Source organism: Leptonychotes weddellii, chromosome 2 (assembly GCF_054177405.1).
Source record: "Leptonychotes weddellii isolate Sample4059 chromosome 2, ASM5417740v2, whole genome shotgun sequence".
NCBI lineage: Eukaryota > Metazoa > Chordata > Mammalia > Carnivora > Phocidae > Leptonychotes > Leptonychotes weddellii.
This window is the reverse complement of record NC_138370.1, coordinates 17448534-17470169: the sequence shown is the minus strand read 5'-3', so window position 1 is coordinate 17470169 and position 21636 is coordinate 17448534. Positions and strand designations below refer to the sequence as shown.

At 33.7% G+C, this 21636-nt stretch overlaps 1 protein-coding gene across 4 annotated transcripts in view; it reads left to right on the top strand.

Moving 5' to 3' along the window:
- The window catches only part of MICU3 (mitochondrial calcium uptake 3), a 101116-nt gene that overhangs the window by 48894 nt on the left and 30586 nt on the right, over positions 1-21636 (top strand). For 3 of the 4 annotated variants that reach the window (XM_081808101.1, XM_081808120.1, XM_081808129.1), the window contains exons 3-8: positions 615-646; positions 7332-7410; positions 10791-10838; positions 13906-13988; positions 16565-16636; positions 19693-19731. In XM_081808101.1, coding sequence (XP_081664227.1) covers positions 615-646; positions 7332-7410; positions 10791-10838; positions 13906-13988; positions 16565-16636; positions 19693-19731 — 353 coding nt within the window. The remainder of the gene's footprint in view (positions 1-614; positions 647-7331; positions 7411-10790; positions 10839-13905; positions 13989-16564; positions 16637-19692; positions 19732-21636) is intronic. The other variant, XM_081808109.1, reaches the window with a different exon arrangement.

Here is a 21636-nt window from a genome sequence, read left to right as displayed (position 1 = left end):
GAGGAGGAATCAGAAAAAGAAAGTGATCTCGGTAATTTATTCAATTATAACACTCTTGTTCCAGAAATGATTCTTAAATACGGGGAAAGAATGGAGAACAGGATGAGGGTCTCCCTATCGTGTTACCTGCTTTCATCTTCATCTCCTTTTCTCATTGCCCCGATCCTTCCCCTTCACCCTAGAGAGACCTGGCGTTTGAATTGTAACTAGAGATAAAGCAGAGATCATAGGCAGCACCTTAAAATTATAATTTCTCTATGTTCATATTTTATGTTCTAGTATGAATATTTAATAAATATCAGTATTTGTGTTTTTAAGCCCATAGGATGTTTAACATGGAGTAAGTTAACTTTATAAATCCAGAAATCCCCAAAGTAAGATGATTATGGAAAATGTTTCCTATTCTACTGCTGTCACTTATTATAACTAGTGTATAGTACATGAAACAAATACATAAGTCAAATCTATACCTTAGATCCACATCTCAAAGCCAAAAAATACTTTGTCTTTTAGATATAGAAGCTTGGTGTTATGAGTTAGGGTTGTAGATGGTTACTGAATTCAGATGTACATTACATGAAGTATTTATTATCTTTTATATTTGTTTATTACAGTTGTTAAAACGTGGAAGTCACTTACCAAACAGGTAGGTTAAAGCTCTTGGTGTACATATGCATGCACACTATATATATATGCATACCCACTTTGGAAAATAGTTTGGCATCATCTATAAAATTAAAGATACACATACCCTGTACCTACCAGTTCTCTTGGATCTCAGTTCTGCCATACGTATACCTAGTAAAGTTAAACTTGAATATGCCCCATGATCCAGTAATTTTACACTAGTCTCTATACCTAGAGAAACTCGTACATGCATGAGAGGTTCACAGGAATGTTATTAGATTATTCATGGTTGGCCAGAAAGACTACAGTACAATGTCAATAAGATAAATAAGTTTTTATATATTCATACAGTGAATAGTATACCAAGTGAAAACAAATGAATTATACTGGTGCTTAAACTAGATGAATCTGGGAAACATAATGACAGGCAGTTCACAAAAATATAAATTACAGTTCCATTTACATAAAGTCTAAAAAGAAACCACTTAAGGATGCATTCATAGGTGGGAAAACTAAGGAACGATAAATATTAAATTCAAGACAATATTTACCTCTGGGGGAGATGGAAGGAAATATCATCAGTGAGAAGTGCAAAGAGGCTTCTAAAGTACTGGTAATTTTCTGTTTCTTAACAATTTCTAACTTTAAATTTTACATATATTCCTTTTGCACTTTTAAATGTATGATAAACTTCAATTTAAAAAAAAGAAACATATTAGTATAGCATTCTAGGGAACTTCCTTAATCAGTTATAGAGAATCTTCCAAAAGCCTGTAGCAAACATGATGTTTACGTATAAAACTTTAGACATTCTCTTTCAAATTAGATAGAATACAAATATGCTATCACAACTACTACTCACTGTTTTATTACAGGTCTAAGCTAAGGGAGTATATTAATTTGCTAGGGCTGCTGTAACAAATACCAAAGTTGGGTGGCTTAAGCAACAGAAATTTATTTTCTCACAGTTCTGGAGGCTGGAAGTTCAGGATCAAGGTGTTGGCAGGGTGGGTTTCTTCTGAGGCCTCCCTCCTTGGCTTGTAGATGTCTGTCTTCTCCTTCTGTCATCTCCCCATCATTGTTCTGTGCATGTCTGTATCCTGATGTCTTCTTATAAGGACACCAGTCATATTGGATTAGGACCAACTATAATGACCTCGTTTAATAATCTTAATTACCTTTGTAAAGGCCGTCTCTAAATACAGTCACATTCTGGGTACTGAGAATTATGACTTCAAATTTGAGGTAGACATAACTCAGGCTATAACATGTAGTATGACAAGAAAAAATAGGTTCCAAGGAGCAGGACAGTAAGAAACAATATGATTGAGAGAAAAATATAAAAATGCATAGATTTCAAATTCAGATTTAGTAAAAGTTTAGCAAGGTTGCTGCTAGTATTTCTGCACCAGCAATAGCAATTAGAAACTGCACTATCAAATAAGGTACTTTTCACAATAGCAACAAAAAGTATTAGATTCTTAGTGTACTTAACAGAAGATGTGCAAGATATTGTTCTATTTTTTAAGAGATATGAGTAAGCAGAGAAATATGTCATGTTCACAGATGATTCATTTAGAAGAGTAAGGGCCCAGAATTTTCCGAACAATTCTGAAAAGGAAGGAAGGGAAGCAAACAGACAAACAATAGGATGAGAACAATTGGGCCTGTCTCATATTAAGATTAATAATAGAGCTATAATTAAAATAGTATTATATTATTGCAAGAATTTTTTAATTAGGTGAAAATAATAGAATATAGAATCTAGAAACAGACCCAGGCATGTATGGGAAGATCTGTAAATCCCTGGAGGAAGGATTGACCTTTAGGTATTGGAACAATAGTCTTTCCAAAATGGGGCTAAATACAATTAAATATCAAACTGACCACCATATACAAAAGCAAATTTCAGATGGATTAAGTTCTTACTTTGACAAAAAATTCTGAAATATTAGAAGTAAAATAAAGGACACAAGAGGTTTCATTAGATGAGACACATAAAACAAAGCTCAAAGGAAATTTTGGAAGATTTTACTAAATTAAATATCAGAAACTTTGGCATACCAAAAGAGTGCCAACAATGTTAAAAGATGTATGACAGATGGGAAAATATGCTTGCAATATATTAACAAAATATTAAGTGTACTATACTTATATAGGACTCCTGTAAGTCAATATAAAAAAGATAATCAGCTCAGTAAGAAAAAAAGGGTAAACATAGAATGGCTGATAAATATATATAAAGGACCTCAACCTCACTAGTGATTAGGGATATGCAGATTAAACCAATAATATGGTACTGTTTCACACCCATCAGATTATCAGCTTCCAGAAATCTAGCAGTACCAATAATTAGCAACGAAGAAGAAAGAACCAGGTGAGGGTGTATTGTATATTCACTTTTGAGAGAAATTTGGCAAATGTAATAAAGTTGAAAGTACACATCAAAAACTCTACTTTTAGAGAAGTATACTAGAGAAATATTACACCAGCAGTCCTGTACGCGTTTTCTGCAGCATCGATTGTAATAGCCAAAATTAAAAAAAAGAAACAATATAAATGTCAGTCAGTTGAGAAATGAATAAAAAAATTGTGAAATAGGCATTCAAAGACAAATACAGTAATACAGAACCACAATGAAAAAATACATCCAAGTTATGAATGGACCTAGAAGACTGAAAGTTGAGTAACAGCAAGTTGCAGAATAATATAGACTGCCTGTTCTTAAAGTGCAAACACCTTTTCAGGGGTCCATGAAGTCAAAACTATTTTTATAATAACACCAAGAAGATAATTTGTTTTATTATTTGCATTCTCTCACAAGTGTACAGTGGGGTTTTTTAGAGGCTACAGGATGATTGATGATGCCATCAATCTGACATCTAATAGAATATGTGTTTGTGTATTTTTGTGTTTAAAAATTTATCATTTCTACTTCCACATGCATTAAATATGATATCCACATAAACAAGATCTCCTTGGGGTCCATAATAATTTTTAAGAGTATAAAGAATTTACATTTCAGAACTGCTAATATAGAACTGCTGTGTAGCCATTAAAATGCAATGAAGAATATTTGGCAGGAAAATATGCCCATGAAGTATTAAGTGCAAAGAGTAAGTTACAAAACAATATGTAGAAAATAATTTAATATTTGCTGCAATGACAAAAAAGCTATATAATTATGCCTAGAGAGAATTAGACTAAAAGGATTTAAATAAAACTTTCAATTATGGTTCATTCCTGGATTGAAATTAGTTTTTATTTTCTATACTTGCTAATTTTCCTATAATGCATATATATTAACTATATAATAAGACAAAATTGTACTTATTTAAGAAAATTATATAAATCTTTTACAAGGCACCATAATTCTAGGAAAATGAATTTGATACAGCAAATATCTATTTAATACCAACTTACAATATGCGATATAACTCTGATGCTAACCACCCAGATTTAGTGTCAGACTCCACTGATTTAAGGGCACAGTCCCCAACAAGACTGCCCTTATTTCAGATGCCAGCTGCAAGATCAAGGGTCCCCAGGCCCCCCACACTTCTGACCAACTGGCTACAAATCCAAGAGGCTCCCATAATTCCCCTTGAAGTTCAGTAATTTGCTAGACTGATTCAGAACTCAGACACATTCTGTATTTATAATTAAGAGTTTATAATTATTTTAAGAGACACAAATCAGGACTAGCCATATGAAGAGACTCTGAGGACAGGTATAGGAAGATCCCAAACACAGACCTTCCATGCCCTCTTCCCATGGAGAAGTGTGTCACCCCTCCTGGCACACCAGTATATTTACTAGTGGCAATCTCCACTGAGCTTGGGTGTTGAGTTGTTATTGAAGGTTTCATTATGTAGGTATAATTGATTCATTGGCCCAGTGATTGAACTCAATCTCCGTTCCCTTTCCCTACCCCTCCCCAGAGGTAGGGAGACCTCAGAGCCCCAACCTTCTAATCCCATGGTGGTCCTTTCTGGCTATCAGTAACCCATCCAGGGTCATCCTATAACCAAGTGTGATTCAAGGATATAGCATCTTCCAGAAACCAGGGGCAAAGGCCAACCAAAGTATTTATTATTTTTTTAAAGATTTTTTATTTATTTGAGAGAGAGAGAGATAGCGAGAGAGCACAAGCAGGTCCCCTGCTAGCAGGGAGCCCAATGTGGGGCTCGATCCCAGGACCCTGAGATCATGACCGGAGCAAAGGCAGACACCTAATCGACTGAGCCACCCAGATGCCCCAAATTATTTATTATTATAACACTACTACATGTAAGAGACCAAGATCTAGGCACTGGGAATGGGGAGAGAAATTCCCAGTCTGAGCGGAAATACAGATTTTAATACGTTTTAAAACTTCTTAAAGTGAACTGAAGACAAAAATCAGTATGTTGGGGCACCTGGGTGGCTCAGTTGGTTAAGTGACTCCCTTCGGCTCAGGTCATGATCCTGGAGTCCCGGGATCGAGTCCCGCATAGGGCTCCCTGCTCAGCGAGGAGCCTGCTTCTCCCTCTGACCCTCCCCCCTCTCATGTACTCTCTCTCTCTCTCCCTCTCTCTCTCTCTCTCTCATTCTCGCTCTCTCAAATAAATAAATCTTAAAAAAAAAAAATCAGTGTGTTAATTAGATAATCCAGACCAGAAGAAGCTGAATTATTACTAAAATAAACTGCTTAGTCAGTAAGGATCTGGTCATTTAGTAGTTGTGTGACCTTGGTTGGGTAAGTTCTTATCCTCTTTAAGTCTCAGTAAAATATGCATAATGAGGATGTTAATTAAAATTAAATGAGAGATTATATATTGTCAGGCACATAGAGGGCACTCAATAAAAGGTAGCTATGATTTTTTTTTTTTTTTTGGTTGTAAACTCTAGCTGAGTTCAAGCTAGAAGAGATGAAATTGAATATATGGAAATAGTTAAAATGGAGAAAGAGAGGTTGATATTTATATAATAGATGTGGTATACATTAAGGTATATAAAATATATGCAAAATGTTCTTTTTAATCTCTTGCTCTAACAAAAATATTTATGAGTTTATTGTTTAAGCAGTAAATATTCCAGCTTCTCATCGTTATTCAAGCCCGAATTCTTACCGCTGTGCTGTTGCTACTCTAATCAGAAGCTACGGATCGTCTGGTGGCATCTGTTACTTGCAGTGCAGAGATAGATAGCACTATGAAGGGAATGAAAGCGAGTTCACAGTGGGCTTCGGGGAATCCATAAATCCCCTAAAAATACCTGTGCTGCCTTTGGCATCCCAGGGTTTCCTTATTTGCCTGTCAGCTCAGCTTTGTAATGAAAAAAAAAACAAAACAGTTTATAATGTTACAGAGCATTTTTAGGTACAACCACATCAGGAAGGGTTTGTCTGAAAGTGCTTCTGAAACTGGAATGTAGAGAAACAAAATCGCCCGGAGTTCTTGTTAAAAATACACATTCTGGTTCAGTAGGTCTGGGATGGGAACTGAAATTCTGCTTTTTGAACAAGCTCACAGGTTATGCCTAGGCTATTGGGGAACCACATGTTGAGTAGAAGAATCAGGTCTGGGAATAGAAGTGGTTTCTAGTGTTTTCCAGTGTGTTACTTAGCAAACCACCTTTTTTATTTCAAATTATTTCAGTTTATCTCATCAAATCCTTTAATAATTTTTCTTTACAATTAACCAAAATATAATTTTCATTTAATTATTTTGAACTCCGTATGCACAATAAATTCAAATTTCCTTTAGTATCTGAACAATGATTCAAATATTTAAATTTTCCAAAATAGCTCCCCAACCTGCTGTGGTAGTTTGACTTAGAAACAAACAAAAAAGGCTGACTAAGCAATTGAAGTCTGTGTTCTTTACTGAATATGTAAGTTAAAATTAGAAAGAAAAAAAAAAAGGAAACAGTGGTCATAATCACTCAATACCCCTGAACTCCATCTGACATCAGCACTCTTCGAGTCACTACTAAAATATTCTTCATTCTTTCCCAATTTGATCCTCTGTCCATTTACTTCCTCCACAAAGCTCCCTAAATCCAAGAGGGCTACAGAAAAGAGACAGTATGTGAAGCCAGGTCATCATCTCTGACCTTGATTAGGAAATCTACCTTTACTTACCACTTTCATGAAACTATCCTTTTCTAACTGGTTCCTAAACTTAAACTCACTGTTTTATCTTACCCTGATTATTTTATTTTTTTATTTTTTATTTTTTTAAAGATTTTATTTATTTATTTGACAGAGAGAGACACAGCGAGAGAGGGAACACAAGCAGGGGGAGTGGGAGAGGGAGAAGCAGGCTTCCCGCAGAGCAGGGAGCCCGATGCGGGGCTCGATCCCAGGACTCTGGGGTCATGACCTGAGCCGAAGGCAGACGCTTAACGACTGAGCCACCCAGGTGCCCCTTAACCTGAATATTTTATACATATTCCTCCACTTGCAAAATTTATCTGAAATTTTTGGTAGCTCTAATTGAATTCAACATAGCTTCTTTATGATTTACTTTATATTTAGACTGTGGGCAAATATTGGGTTTTGTGGTTGAATGAACCACAGGTATAGAATAGAATAAATACAGCCATGTCTCAGGTTCTTCTAAGTGGAGAATTTTTTTGTATATGACATTTAAATATTTTTTATCTATTTTATAAGTAAGTGGTTTACCTATTAATCAATGTTATGATACCTTATGTTATAGGAATTAAATCAAATGCTCTCAGAAACACCACCAGTTTGGAAAGGATCATCAAAGCTTTTTCGTAATCTTAAAGAAAAAGGTAAGTTAACTTTAGTACTTATGCATTTTAAAATGGACACTGTATTATTTATACTCTTTATATATATTTTTCCTTATACTTAAAATAATATAACAAGTTACTTATATGTGCAGATGTGTGTGTGCATAGAGAAAAAACTGAAAAGAAAAATACCAAAATATTAATGATTGTTTCTGGGTAGCGGGATTAAAAGTGTTTCTTATTTTTAAATATATTATTCATGTCTTTCAAAATTTTTAGAAGAAAATGAACTTTTATGGCATAAAAAATTATTTTCCAACCATATTGAGTAGTGAGGGTTATATTTAATTATAGAAAGCATTTTTCAAAAATATTGATCTCCAACTATTTTTCTTCCATTTTACTTCCAGGAGATTATAGATTTTTTAAAAATTTAATAATCACTGTGAAGAACTTATTGGATATGTCTTTTGGTCACCCAATTTGAACATGTTTCTTTTAAAACAACACTCGTTGCAAAACCCACCTTTCAACCTACTATATGATCTATATCTATGTATCTAAGCTAAGTTGTTATAAATTCATACATTTCCTCGCAATCAAATTATATAGTTTTTATTGCCATTTTCTTTTACACTTAACTTTTGGTACATATTTATAGAAAAGACTAATTAATAAAATCTCTTTAATCTTAAAAAGGAATTTTTCTTGTAAATATACTTTTTTATATTTTCAAATATAAGAGTATATGAAATAAAAATATTAAAGAAATTATATAAACAGTTACCTTTTTCATTTTCATCAATTTTGACAGATATTGGTTTGAAAATAATTATACTCTAGCATGAAGACAAATATTTTAAAGGATAATTATAATCCATGTATTTTATCTGAGTGGAATTAGAAATTCCAATTGCTTCCACCTGGTTCAAATGGAATCTGAAAGGGGTAGACACCTTACCTTTCATCGTAGGCTTTCCATAATTAGGGTTTTAAAATCTTTGCGAAATCAGGGCCATGGTATATTTAAAGCTCTTAGAAATTTTTTCCTGGAAATTGTCTTAAAGATTGTCATTCAAATCTAGGGTGGGATGATAGGATTAGGAAAAATCAAAGCTCAGAAAGATAAGTTAGCAAATATAAAAATATTTACTTTTAATACCTCTCATGGGAAAATACAAATTGGATCGAGTATCATCTGAGAAAAACAAATGCATGGAAAAAGGAAATTCTTTGTGGTCATAGAAGGGGTTGAATCTGGAAGCCCTGGGTTTAGGCTTGTCCTAATCTTTATGTTACATGAATATTTGCAAATTTTGGGGGGGAAATGATCTATTCAGTGCTATCCCAGAGAATTATCTATAGTGATGGAAATGTTCTATTTCTGTGTTGTCTCCCATAGTAGCTACTAGTCAGATGCAGGCTTTTAAAAAGCACCTGAAATGTGGCTCCTGTAACAGAGGAACTGAATTTTTTATTGTATTTAATTTTATTTATTTTAAATTTAAGTAGCCACATGTGACCAATGGCTACCCTGTAGGATAGTGCAGAGCTATGTCATGGTGATTGGATTATCGAAGGAATCCATGTACACAAAAAGTTTTAGAACCATTAGGTTAGGTTAGGCGAAGTAGAATGTCCCAGAGAGCCTTGCTTTTTTATAAATTGGTTTAAGTGGCAAAGGAATTTTAAAGCTAAATCTTGAGAGCTATTGAAGATTAATTTACAGTTGTATTTTATCTGCTTAAAGTATTACCCCCGCAAGAAAATGTTATGCAGTTTTACAAAAAATTAATTGTTATGCAACATTTATGAAAACATGTATTTCAGACTTAGTTATAACAGCCAGCTGTGTAATGTATCATGATATAGGAAATAAACAGTATAATGTTTTTAAGGAACTTCCCTTAGAACTTTTTTATTGAATTTTCAAAAGAAATGTAGTTGACATCTTTCTTACCCTCTTTTTTTATATGCTTAGCATATGTATTTTTATTTTATTTTTTGATTTTGGGTAGCCTTAAAATAAATTAAAAGGTGAGTCTAATAGTTTTACATTTTTGTAATTGGAAAGCATTAAGAATCTACAGTTCATGTTGAGTAGTATTTTCTTTCATTGATCATTTTTATTAAATTATATCATAAATTTCACTTTGTTCTTGTTTGTGGATTACACCACCTCAAAAACCATTTGGTCCTACAAACAAGTACCTACCATGATAATTATGATTAGTACTCTCACTGCTAATTGTTCACTGAGGGAAATCTTGAGTTAATTATCAAATAAAAGATGTAGTTATTAAACTTCTTTATATCAACCAACATCTCTTGTGTGTTCCACCAGGTCAATTAGAACAACAGTCAGTGATGATGGGATTGTAGAGACATAGAGTCCATTTCCCAATCCCATTCCCCTTTTTTCCTTTTCTTTCTTCCTTTCTTTCTTCCTTTCTTTCTTTCTTTCTTTCTTTCTTTCTTTCTTTCTTTCTTTCTTTCTTTCTCTTTCTTTCTTTCCTTCTCTCTCTCTCTCTCTTTTTCTTTCTCTCTCTCTTTCTATGAGGGATCCCTATGGAATCTAGGTATTGTATCTTTTATATACATTGACCATTCCAGAATCTTTCTCCCATAACATTCATGGCAGTCAACCAGAACTATCTATCTATAGGTCACAATATTGTAGTATAAACAAAAGAAGGGAATGCTTTCAGGGCCTCCAGCTAGTTCCCTTCAAGTTTTCTGACAAACTGCCTGACAGTGACTTCTCTTCTCTTTGTTCTGTAACAAAGAGCGGAGCCTCAAAGAACATCAGGTAAAATGGACTTTCAAGGTTCACAATCTGATTATTTAAGGATTTTTGTATACCCTTTTACTGAACATTTGGACTATCTGATATCTGTGGAGAAGTGTTACTGACTTATTTCTGATTTTAATTTTCTCAGGATCTACCTAGAAGCTCAATTAAGCGTTAGTTAGTTTGTAAGCAGGAATATCTAAATGTTTTTTTCAAGAATTATTTGTTATTTTTTTCAAGAGTTATTAAGAAGTAATTAAGCACTTTACAGTTTAACCATTTCCAACCTTTTTATTTTATGTTAGTTCATCCATTGAAAACTAGCAACAAGTTTAAAGTTATAGTTATAAATAAACAATATAATTTTGCTTTCTTGGCCAATATATCTAGGAGTATTAATGGGAATTTTGCATGAGTTTCCACAGAAGCATTGTGAAACAAATTAAAATTAATTTTGTTGTTTCTTTTGCCGTGATTTTTAATAGTTTAGTCTTGTTTAAAACAATACTTAGCTTGTTCTTTAAAACAGTAAGTTCCTTATTAATATTACTTATTACTGTAAGAATAATATTTTGCTTGATAAAGTAATACTTTATATATAGCATTACTAATACTATTTTTCTTCTAGGTGTGATTTCTTACACAGAATATCTTTTTCTTTTATGTATTTTAACAAGTAAGTGTACTCATTGAGTCTACTTTTGGATACAGTTTTGTTTTTAAATCAGAATCTTGGAAAACAAATCTTAGATTCTTTTACTATTGAAAATCACTTTAGGTTTATCTATGGTTATTTTGCAAATTTCATGTCTAAATGTTATCAGCAAATAGCACTATCAAGAGTCAAAGACATAAATGTTTTTATGACATATGGTATAGGAATAAAGTGCTCATAAATTATAAATTTTATATCATACATCATTCCTTTTGGTTTACATGAAAGCCTAAAAGTCAGGTCATGTAGGGATTTGTAAATTTCCTGCTACACTCATTGAAATCTTAAGTTTCTTAAGACTAGTGTGAAAGAATGAGTTTTCTAACTGTGAGTGTATCAGAATACCCATTATACATACTAAAACAGCTTTGTTATTCTCTGCCTCTCATATGCAGCAATTTTTATGAAATATAGGAAGGGCTTACTAATGATTTCAGTTAAATTTCATTGCATTTAATGCAGGAACTTACCTGCTATTGTTCACTGTGCTCCAGCCACCTGGCATTTCTGTTCCTTGAATTCTCACCTCAGGAATTTGTACTTTCTGCTCCCTCTGCTGTCAGTGCTTTTTCCTCAAGATCCTCATGATAATAAACATTATTCAGTTTTCGTTTGAATGTGAAATGTGAACGCTTCTTGACTATCCTCCCTAAAATAGCTCCCTCTCTTACCTCTCCCTTTTTATCCGTTTACCATGTTTTATTTTCTTCATAGCACTTAAAACTACTTGAAAGTATTTGTTTATTGGTTTGTATGTTTTCGTCTCCCCATACTTGAATGCAAGGTCCATGATGGCAGAGATTTTCTCTTTTTTGTCCATTTCTGGACAGTGTCTAGCACATGGTAGCCTCTCAAAAACTAGGTGAATGAGTGAAAAAAAAGAATAAATGAAAGAATATCGCTAGAGGGATTTCTGTTTGTGGGGATTTGTAGAGATGTCTGGAAATACGAATTATCAGTGAAACTCTGTCATTAGAAACAAGTCATAAAATTCCTTGTACTTCTATGATTAGAAAAATCAGAGCCATTATGTTATTCTGAATTTAGTAATGAATGATGTTATGTTGGAGTTCTGTCGCAGGAAGTTTGGGGGATGTACATGTGTGCATATGAATTTTGAAAATTATCATCCTTTATTTTTTCTTGTATTTTTTTTCCTCCTGGACTCAAAATGAAATTAAAATGTTGGTGCTGAAGAACAAGAAGTGTTGTGCAGTTAGTAATACAACTATCTGAGGTTGTTCCACACTGGAAGCCATTATGATTCAAGTCTAGTCAATGATGAATACTCCATGAAAACTAGAGGAGTACCAAGGATATCTCAGAGACTTGTGAAAAAGTTATATTGTTAGCTATAGAACAACTTTGGTTACAAAACTGTTAAGTCTGAAATACCTAAACTGGCAGAGTGACAGGCAAGAATATAATAGAACTGGTTAGGAAAGCCACTTGTTGAGATGGGACAGGGTATGGATAAGAGTGTAGGAAAAAAACATACGGTGGTTTTGCTTACATGGAAAGGTTAGGATCTTTGGATGCAGTGAATCTTCCTTTGGAGTTCAGAACCTATTTTAGAAACTTCTGGGAATTTGAATTGAAAACTTTTGGATGTTTTTTAGATTAGAACCAAGAGAAATGTGAAAACAGAGCTGGCAGAAAGTGGGCTAGAGAATTCACCTTACCTGTCTATGATTCTTTCCTCTTTGCTATTTATTATTTTAACCTCATTTTCCCTTCCAAACAGTGAGGACTTCTTTTCATTGTGTATTTTCAAGATCATTTTAACTTAAAACTTGGTTATTAGAGATAATGAAATTTTTTATTTCTTTCTTAACTGAATGCTAATGAAAGTAAGTTTCAATTCCTAAACTATATGCCAGAAATGAGCCTGCATATAAGACTGGCTTCTGTTTCCATTTTCAGAGACAGCTATTGCCAGTTAAGAAAGTAAGGTTACATGCTTCTCTTTTGCTAGTTTCAAGATTTTACAGCAGGTAATGCCAAATATATCTGTGGGAGGCCCCTTTTAAAAACTTTTTGCCAGTCATCTCAAAAGAAGAGGTCAGAGGGACGCCTAGGTAGATCAGTCCGTTAAGCTAATGACCCTTGGTTTTGGCTCAGGTCATGATCTCAGGGTCTTGAGATCCAGCCCCACAGCAGGCTCTGCGTTCAATGTGGAGTCTGCTTGAGATTCTCCCTCTTGCTCCCCCTCTACCACTCCACCCCTCACGCGACTGCGTGTGCCTGTGTGTGCTCTCTAAAATAAATGAATGGATGAAATCTTAAAAAAAGAAAGGGTCAGATGTTTCACAAAGGCATGTGCACTGAGCTTCTCTTTGAAGGATATGTAAGTTTTCTTCTGTGGGAGGTTTTCTTCTTTATGCTTTAGAAGATAAATGGATTGAATCTCATTATAAGGTTCATAAAATTAAACAGTCTTAGTGTTTACAAGTGCGTCTTTCTCAGAAAAGCAATTGTTCCTTGTATTTTGGGGAAATTGAGAATTATCCAAGCCTCTTTTATTTTATATGTCTCCTTTTGAAGCTTCTGAAAGTTTAAACCCACTATGTAATCTCTTGTGCTTGACATTTATTTTCATAGGTCATTTCCATTCTGATTTTCCTAAGAATCAGGATTGGTCCATTGTGTCATATTTTTTTTCTTGTGTTCTAAATATTGAACATATGTGATGATTTGCTATTTCCCTCTGAAACTGACAAACTTGGGATAACAAAAAGAAGTACTTCTTTTTGGAAGTTAAGGTGGTTAAATTATGCTGCCTGTGTTGCACAGCAGGTATCAGACAAATACTTTTAAAGTGTATTATCAATTTTGTTGCTAAGAGTGCTAATACATGAAACAGAAATATGTATACATATGTAGCTTTTATTATATTTCATTAATAGTAACCTGCTTTTAATTTCTTGGTGAAAGAAAGTATTTTTGTACAGAGTATACTTAACTATTCACAACTGCACTTTAAAAACATTTTTCCATTTCACAAGTGCTTTTCTGTTCTTTCTGGCAGAGCCACATGCAGGTTTTAGAATAGCTTTCAACATGTTTGACACTGATGGCAATGAGATGGTGGATAAAAAGGAGTTTTTAGTGGTATGTATATTATATGCTGCATTTTATCAATAAATATTGCTTATTTACATCCTTATGTTTTTGCATTATTTGGAACAACGTAGAAGGAAGAGTGAAAAATTTATGCTTTCACCTTAATTTAATGAAGAAGTACAGCGTTGTGTACTTTAAATAATTTTTATATTATAAAAATATAAATTGTATTCATTATATAAAGATGATTATAGTTGTTTACATGTTTTCTGAACATTTGAAATGAGTTAAATATTTTCCACCGGGTGGATAACAGGCAGTTCAGAGGTGTGGTATATGCTCGGTTATGCTCAGACCCCATCGTATCAGCCCCCAGCCACAGCTCTTTGCCACCGGAACTTCCCTTCCTTCTCATGATAGGACCTGTGATTTTTTTTTCTGCTTTTCTCTTCCACTCATGACTGCCTTATATTCCAGTCTTGTCCCCATTTTGCTATTCCTTTCTCTTGTCTTTGAACAAGGGCTGATCTAAAATGGGGAGAATAAGATTGTTCTTAGGTATCTGCCTTCAGTCTTTCTCACCTGACTGATGCAGCTTGATGCTGATTTGGCAACATCATCAGCTGCTCACTCATCTTGCCACTCCCCTTTCCAGAATTTTCCTATTTCTTTTTACCCATGGATCCTGCATCTGCTTCGGTGGCAAAATGCCTATTCTATTTTTTTTCTCCAAAGTAGAGATCCTTACAGTAACAAGTTCTACCCTTAACATTTATGTTCAATTCTGTATTTACCTATAATTCCTAGCTAAAAGAAAAGGGAGAGATGGCATATAAATAGCCATTTTATTTTCTATTTTCTTTTGTAACAAGCCATTAAAAATCCCTCAGAAAACCTCTTAAACAGCTTAGTATTTTCCTCAGAGGCTGGAACATGGAAGAGAAACTATGAAATCATTGTTTTCTGTGGTAGAAAAGGGAAGAGATAAAAATCCTTGTCATAATCAGTAGCCATTCAAAAGGAAGCAAGCAGACTAATTACTGGGATCTGTCAGATGACTTACTCTAACACCCATGTAGCCCTTGCCTGGGGACAGTCCCTGAGTCACACCATTGGAACCTGGAACCATGAAGGACCCCTCATTTGAGTGCTTTTCAGGATGCCGTGGGGAGGTGAGAGTTTTCAGTTTCACTGCAAAGATAGACATATGTTCCTAACACCCTAAAATAAACAGATTTAGTTTAATATAGTTTTGTTATGATAGCATAAAACTGTCTTTTAGGACTTTCAGAATGGGCCTAGTATTCTAAATAATTTTTAATAAATTTTCTGTGGCAACACTGCCAAGTTCTACCCCATCGACTAAAAGAGTACCTTTAGGAACTCAGTGCATTGAAAGGTGTCTCTATAGATGTCCTTTGGAATATTGTCTGTTTGTGGGGATGGGAGGTAAAAACGTTCACGTACAACTTGTTTCCCCTCTCTACTCTTTGCAGTGGCTGTCCTGCTGCCTCATAAGTGATGTTTTTTGTTTGTTGTTTTTATTTGTTTGTAAACAGCAAAGAATTCCTGAAAGCAGGAGGTAGAGTTAAGCTGACTTCCTTGTAGAGGTCTAAAACCTATGATTCTCCTGCCTACTTAAAAAATGATTATTAATAACCCTTGCTAAAAACTCTTTTCACTAAGAAAAAGTGTGAAAATAAATGTATTTGTTAAAAAATCATTCAGATTCTATACTGTATTTGTGTTATCACATATCTTGGGAGGTGATACGTTTTATTTGACTTTCAACTATTGCCGTACAAAATGAAATGAAGAGTTAAGATAGCTGTTCCAGTTACAAAGCCACAAACAGTGACCTCCCCAGAAAGCTGTGATAGAGGTAGGACTAGGCTTCCATTTGTAAAATAGGATTTTAAAGAGGTGATAATAGAGCTGACATTTCTTGAGAGGTTATTATGTGACAGGCAATGTGCTGAGTAACTATCTGTAATATTTCCTTTGCACAGCATTCTTACAAGACCTGGTGATTGTACCTCAATGTAGCTGGAGGAAAAAAAAATATTCCTCTAAAGTAAGGAATTATCTACATGTTCTGGAAATGGAAAACAATCCCTCAAATAATTAGAGTAACTTGTCCAAGGGGTTGTACGCAGAGCCCACAATGTACAATTACCTGAAAGGGACTTTAGGGGGCGTCCTCATTTCACATATGAGTAAATTGGAGCCTCGTGAGGGATATGTGACCTTGTCCACCATCACAAAATTAGTATGTGACAGAAGATGGGCTCACACCCAGAGTCCCTGAATTCTATTCCAGTGTTATTTCTACCCCAGTTGGCTTCATCTCTTTTGTGTGTCACAAATTCCCTGTCTTTATGTCTTAGAGATAAAGTAAAGCTATAATTTTGTACATTTAACTGAACCATAGGCTGCTGATGGCAAAGGGTGTGTTTTTTTTTCTCAGGAAAAAAAAATTGGTATCAGAAAATGTATCTATAGTAGTTTTAATGTTCTTGTAGATGAAGCTAATTCTTTGTTTTTAGAATATACCTAGCACAGAGTGGTAACTAGGTACCCAGAAACTCACTGGATATTTGATTCTTGATCACTTTCTCTTTCAGCTTCAAGAGATATTCAGGAAAAAAAATGAAAAGAGAGAAACAAAAGGAGATGAAGAAAAGCGTGCAGTGCTGGTAAGAATAATTTATAGTAGTTTAAGGTGGGTTTTCTAGCTGAGAATTATTCATGTTGAAAAACAATAATTAAAGTCTGTAACTGTGGAGCTGTCCCTTTTGGGAAAACTTTCTGAAGTTCTTACCTAGAAAATTTGCTTCAGATTTATATGCATCTCTATCAATATTATATCAAATATTGATATTAAACATGTGTGTCCATAATCCCACTCATTATATCATTTTCATCCATATTGTTGTTATCCATGAGATTTGAAGGGTACATCATATAATAGATGAATACAGATCATTATGCATGAAAAAACTTAAAGGTGAATTGCAAAGATTTAATTATACATGTGAGTGAATTTAGTGGCACTAAATTTGACTCATGTTTTCAACTTATTCTGAAGGTAGAGTTAAGCAACATTTCCCTCCATTTTCCTACCAGTTTTCTTTTTGTTTATCCCACATATTTCAGTCTGAGAGTATCCCAGGTTCATATAATAAAAATAACAAACATGTTCTGAGATCTTACTATCAGGGACTGTAGTAGATGCTTTGCATGCATTTTCTCATTTAATCTGCTAATAGTTCTCTTATTATCTGTAATTATGTCAAAGCCAAGATTGGAGTCCATGGCTGGGCAGCTCCCAAACTGTACTTTTACCCACTATAGCATATTTTTTCATCTGGTACTTAGCAGAAACACAGTTCTGTTGAGATGTAAATGATAACTGTTTCCTTTGCAAATTAGTGACCCTGTGCAGTAGTTTAGTTGGTCTACCTGGAATTCAAATAATTAACCTCAGGGAGTTGCAACTTTTTTTTTATGATTTTCATTGTTATAAGGATATGTATTATGTTTTTTAAAAACATGGATTATCTGTAGCAGATGGTGCCGTATTCAATCCCAATAGATTAAGTTTGTATTTATATTTAATAAAATCAGATTATCAGGATATGAAATACCTATTATTTCATAGTATATTTGACTATAATTATCAATATTTGTTGAACCACCCTCAATATTCTAATTGGCAAAGCTTATGGAAGACACTGTTAAAAAATCAAAGAGCTGATATAATGTTAGCCAGGAATTAAAAGGGGCATTATGAATTCTCTAATTCAGGTCTCATGGTTTTTAAATTATAATCTATAAATCCCATAGGAATTAGCCCCATAAATGCCATTTTTTAGAATATTAGCAAATAACACTAGAGAATTAAATACCTTCATAAATTTTATTTTCTGTAGATAACATTGAAAGAGTAAGCAATTGTTTTAATTTTGATGGATTAACTATACTTAACTGGATAGCCAAGTTGTTAATAAAATATCATTTAGGAGGTTGAACTATGTTAATTAATCTTTTGAGATACCTCAGTGATAGAATAGATCATATTTCAATGGATATAAATTTGTGTTTTTTTAATTTGAGCATAATTGAAACACGTGGTATTTACATTAGTTTCAGAAATTTAACTGTTTTATTTATTTGTTTATTTATACTACTTCCAGAAAGGACCCGTGGATCTTCCAAGAAAAACACAATACTATTTTAATCATTAACATTTACTAAAATACGTAAGTCAAATAACAAAGGGAGAGAGGAAAGGGAGAAATGATAGCAGACAACCCACATTGGGAAAAGTTAGTGTCAGCACAAAGCTTGGCTCTGAGCTTTATTGCAGCCCGAGTAAAGTAAAGTTAATGCTGATTTAATGCAAATAGCTCATAATAATGATATAATAAAACCTCATTAACTTGGACTAATTAGGGAAAGTCTATCTGAATTATGAAACTTAAATTATATCAGCATACCCTAAATTGTATAATTTTATATGCGTACAGGTCAGTGAAGCATTCTCTAGCAAATATATGGAGAAGGAGACTTGTTTTAAAGAATAGATAAAAAGAATTTATAAGTAATATACTGTATAACTTGCTTATATGTAAAGAAATGCCTACTAGAGTCATTGATCTACACAGGTACCTCGTAGGTATTTATCTTACAGAGTTTAATTAGTGCTCCTGAAATTTATTTACATAATTTAGCGATCAAAACTATTCCTTAAAACAATTCAGAAATAAACTTTAGTACAGCCTCTGAACTAAATAAATAGCATTCTAAGACAGTATAGCTCTCTACAAATGTTTGTTACTATGTTTAACAATAATGATGATTAGTGGTAACTTACTATTAATTGTTGCCACATTTTAAATAATGCAAATCTGAACTGATGAGATTTTTGAGTTTTTAAGCCATTGAAATTTAGTGTGTAGTGAAAATATATCAATTACATTAGGGAGACAGTATAACACAGGCTTAGGAGTCATTTATTATCTGGGTGACCTTGAACAGGTCCTTAAGCTGCCTGTGGCTCAGTTTCTTCATTTGTACAATGGGGATAAGAGTAGTAATGACCACATGTGATTGTTATGGAGATTAAAGGAGCTAAAACATGTAGCCACTTAATAGCATATGCTTCAGAAGGAAAGAAGGGAACATAACATTTCTTGAGACACTCTGTGCTATATCCATTATAAATGTTACGCCCATTTAGTCATCATTACATTTCTGCCAGGTAAGTATCATACCATTTACAGATGAGAAAGCCATCTTAGAGAGGTTCATTAACTTGCCTAAGATCACAGCACTAAAAAGAACAGAACAAGATTCCGCTGCAGATCTCTCATACCATTTCCACTGCCATGCTCATCTATCTAGATTGTTCCCCTAACCCATACAGAATTGCTGAAGCATGTCTAAATAAAACCATGTACTTCAGAGGAATGTTTTACTCAAAGCAGTAGCTGATCAGAAAGTTAAAATGAAAATGGTTGAAATGAGCACAGATTCATTTAATATTTAATTATATGAGATTTGAAAAACTTTGCTACTCATCTTTAACATTTATCCCACTTGTATTGTGTGTGTGCTCTATATAGAATGTAGCATAATGATTTGCCCTTCCTAATTGATTATTTTGTCGTCTTTTTCTTTTTTTCTTTTGCTATACTTGGGTTCATTCTGAAATGTGACACTTCATTTGGCCCTTTGTGCTCTATGTCAGCGTCTTCAACTTTATGGATACCATTCTCCTACTAATAGTGTATGTACAATACTTTAAATGTTCTTTATGTAAATAGCCCTCACCTGTTATACTTGATAATGTTATTTCTTTATATATAGCTATATCTGCTATTGAGAATGTTTAGGAATTTATTGAATATAATAAGGTGCAGCCAAGCCAAAATTTTCTATTTCCTTCCTAGATTTATGAGAAGACTAAAATTTACAGCGCCACTGTGTATCTTTAACCTTAGATTAAACTAAGGAAAATCTGAGTGAACAACCACCAAAAGCTCTGGTAAAATAATGAAAATTTTATATTTTTCAGCAGTGTTTGAAGAGTTAAATACAATTTATGGAGCAGATTCTCAGGCTATGCTCCTGCAGAACACAGGTATTTTAAGAACTAGATCTCTCCATCTGATACAGTCTTTTCTCAACTCTAATAAAGAGAATATTAATAGATAGACTTTTCTTAGTCATTAGTATTTTTGCAAAATTTTTCTAAAACTTTTGATGCCTGCCTACTGCCTGTGGTCTATACAAAAGCCTGGTATGATACCTGATATATTTAATATATCAATGTATCATGTTATTTCTCAAAGAGGATTATGATTTTCAGACTCTTCTTTTCTTGAAAAAGTTGAGAATTCCTGCAAATACCTTCCAGATATTCTTATGCTAAGCTTTTCTTCTTTCCTTCCTCCTAGAAAGTCAGAGCTTGTTGGTTAGCCCAGCTCCTAAACAACTGAGAATAGGCCATGGCCCCTTTTGAATGTAAACATGCACAGTTCATTGAATTTCCCCAACGATCCTTAAGTCACTTGGAAGGATCTTTCAAATTATCCCCCTGAGAGGAGCCCTTCAATTCAGGTTACCTGACTCAGTATCCTGCTTGAAAGTGTTACAGTCGTAAGTGTGCAACTGTAAAGCAGGTGTGCTGTCTCCTGTGTTGGAGAGTTGATCAAAATTCCATACTATAAAAATTAACTCTGTTCTAGATTTGAACATATATTGGAGGATGATTCAGCATAAAATAAACCCAAGGTATCTTGCTTCAGTCACAAGGAATGGACCTAGAACAGGTTGGAGAATAAGCCAAGTCCATGGGACCCTTATGACTAATTGTTTTGATAACTCACAAGTACTTTAAATTTTTACTACAAAATTCACTACTGTTTCCAGTAAATAAAGTCTGCCATTTTCTTAAAAATTTTAATGTTCCTCTAGTAATCATTTCAAAAATTTGTAAGAATGTATAAAATGAAAATCTCATAGATTATAATGCCATATGCCATTTGAAACTTAATAAATGTTAATAATATTTGTGACTTTAACTTATTCTTCTAATCTCATGTGTCATTGCATGAGCCATTTTTCCAACTGTGACATTTTACATTTTTCCTTTAAACTCAAATAATTTTCATATAGATGATGATGTGGTTTTTAAAAATATACATAAAAGTATAAAAATATACATAAAAGTACTATCATTAAAAAGAAACAGGTACTAACATAGCTCTAGTTTAAGTTACATATAGAAATTGCAGTAATTCAGAGAATAAGAGAATGATATTAAGAGGCCGATTTAAGGGGCGCCTGGGTGGCTCAGCCGGTTAAGCGGCTGCCTTCGGCTCAGGTCATGATCCCAGGGTCCTGGGATCGAGCCCCACATCTGGCTCCCTGCTCAGCGGGGAGCCTGCTTCTCCCTCTCCCTCTGCCTGCCTATCTGCCTACTTGTTCTCTCTCTCTCTGTCAAATAAATAAATAAAATCTAAAAAAAAAAAAGCCGATTTAAATTGCCTATTTTGCTTATATTATGCTTGCTTATTTAATAGTAAATATATGATTTTACATTTTATTGTGGTAGTATTTTTTTTATTATTTAACTGAAGACATTTTTTCCATCTAAGAATATAAAATACATTTTTTTTTAAAGATTTTA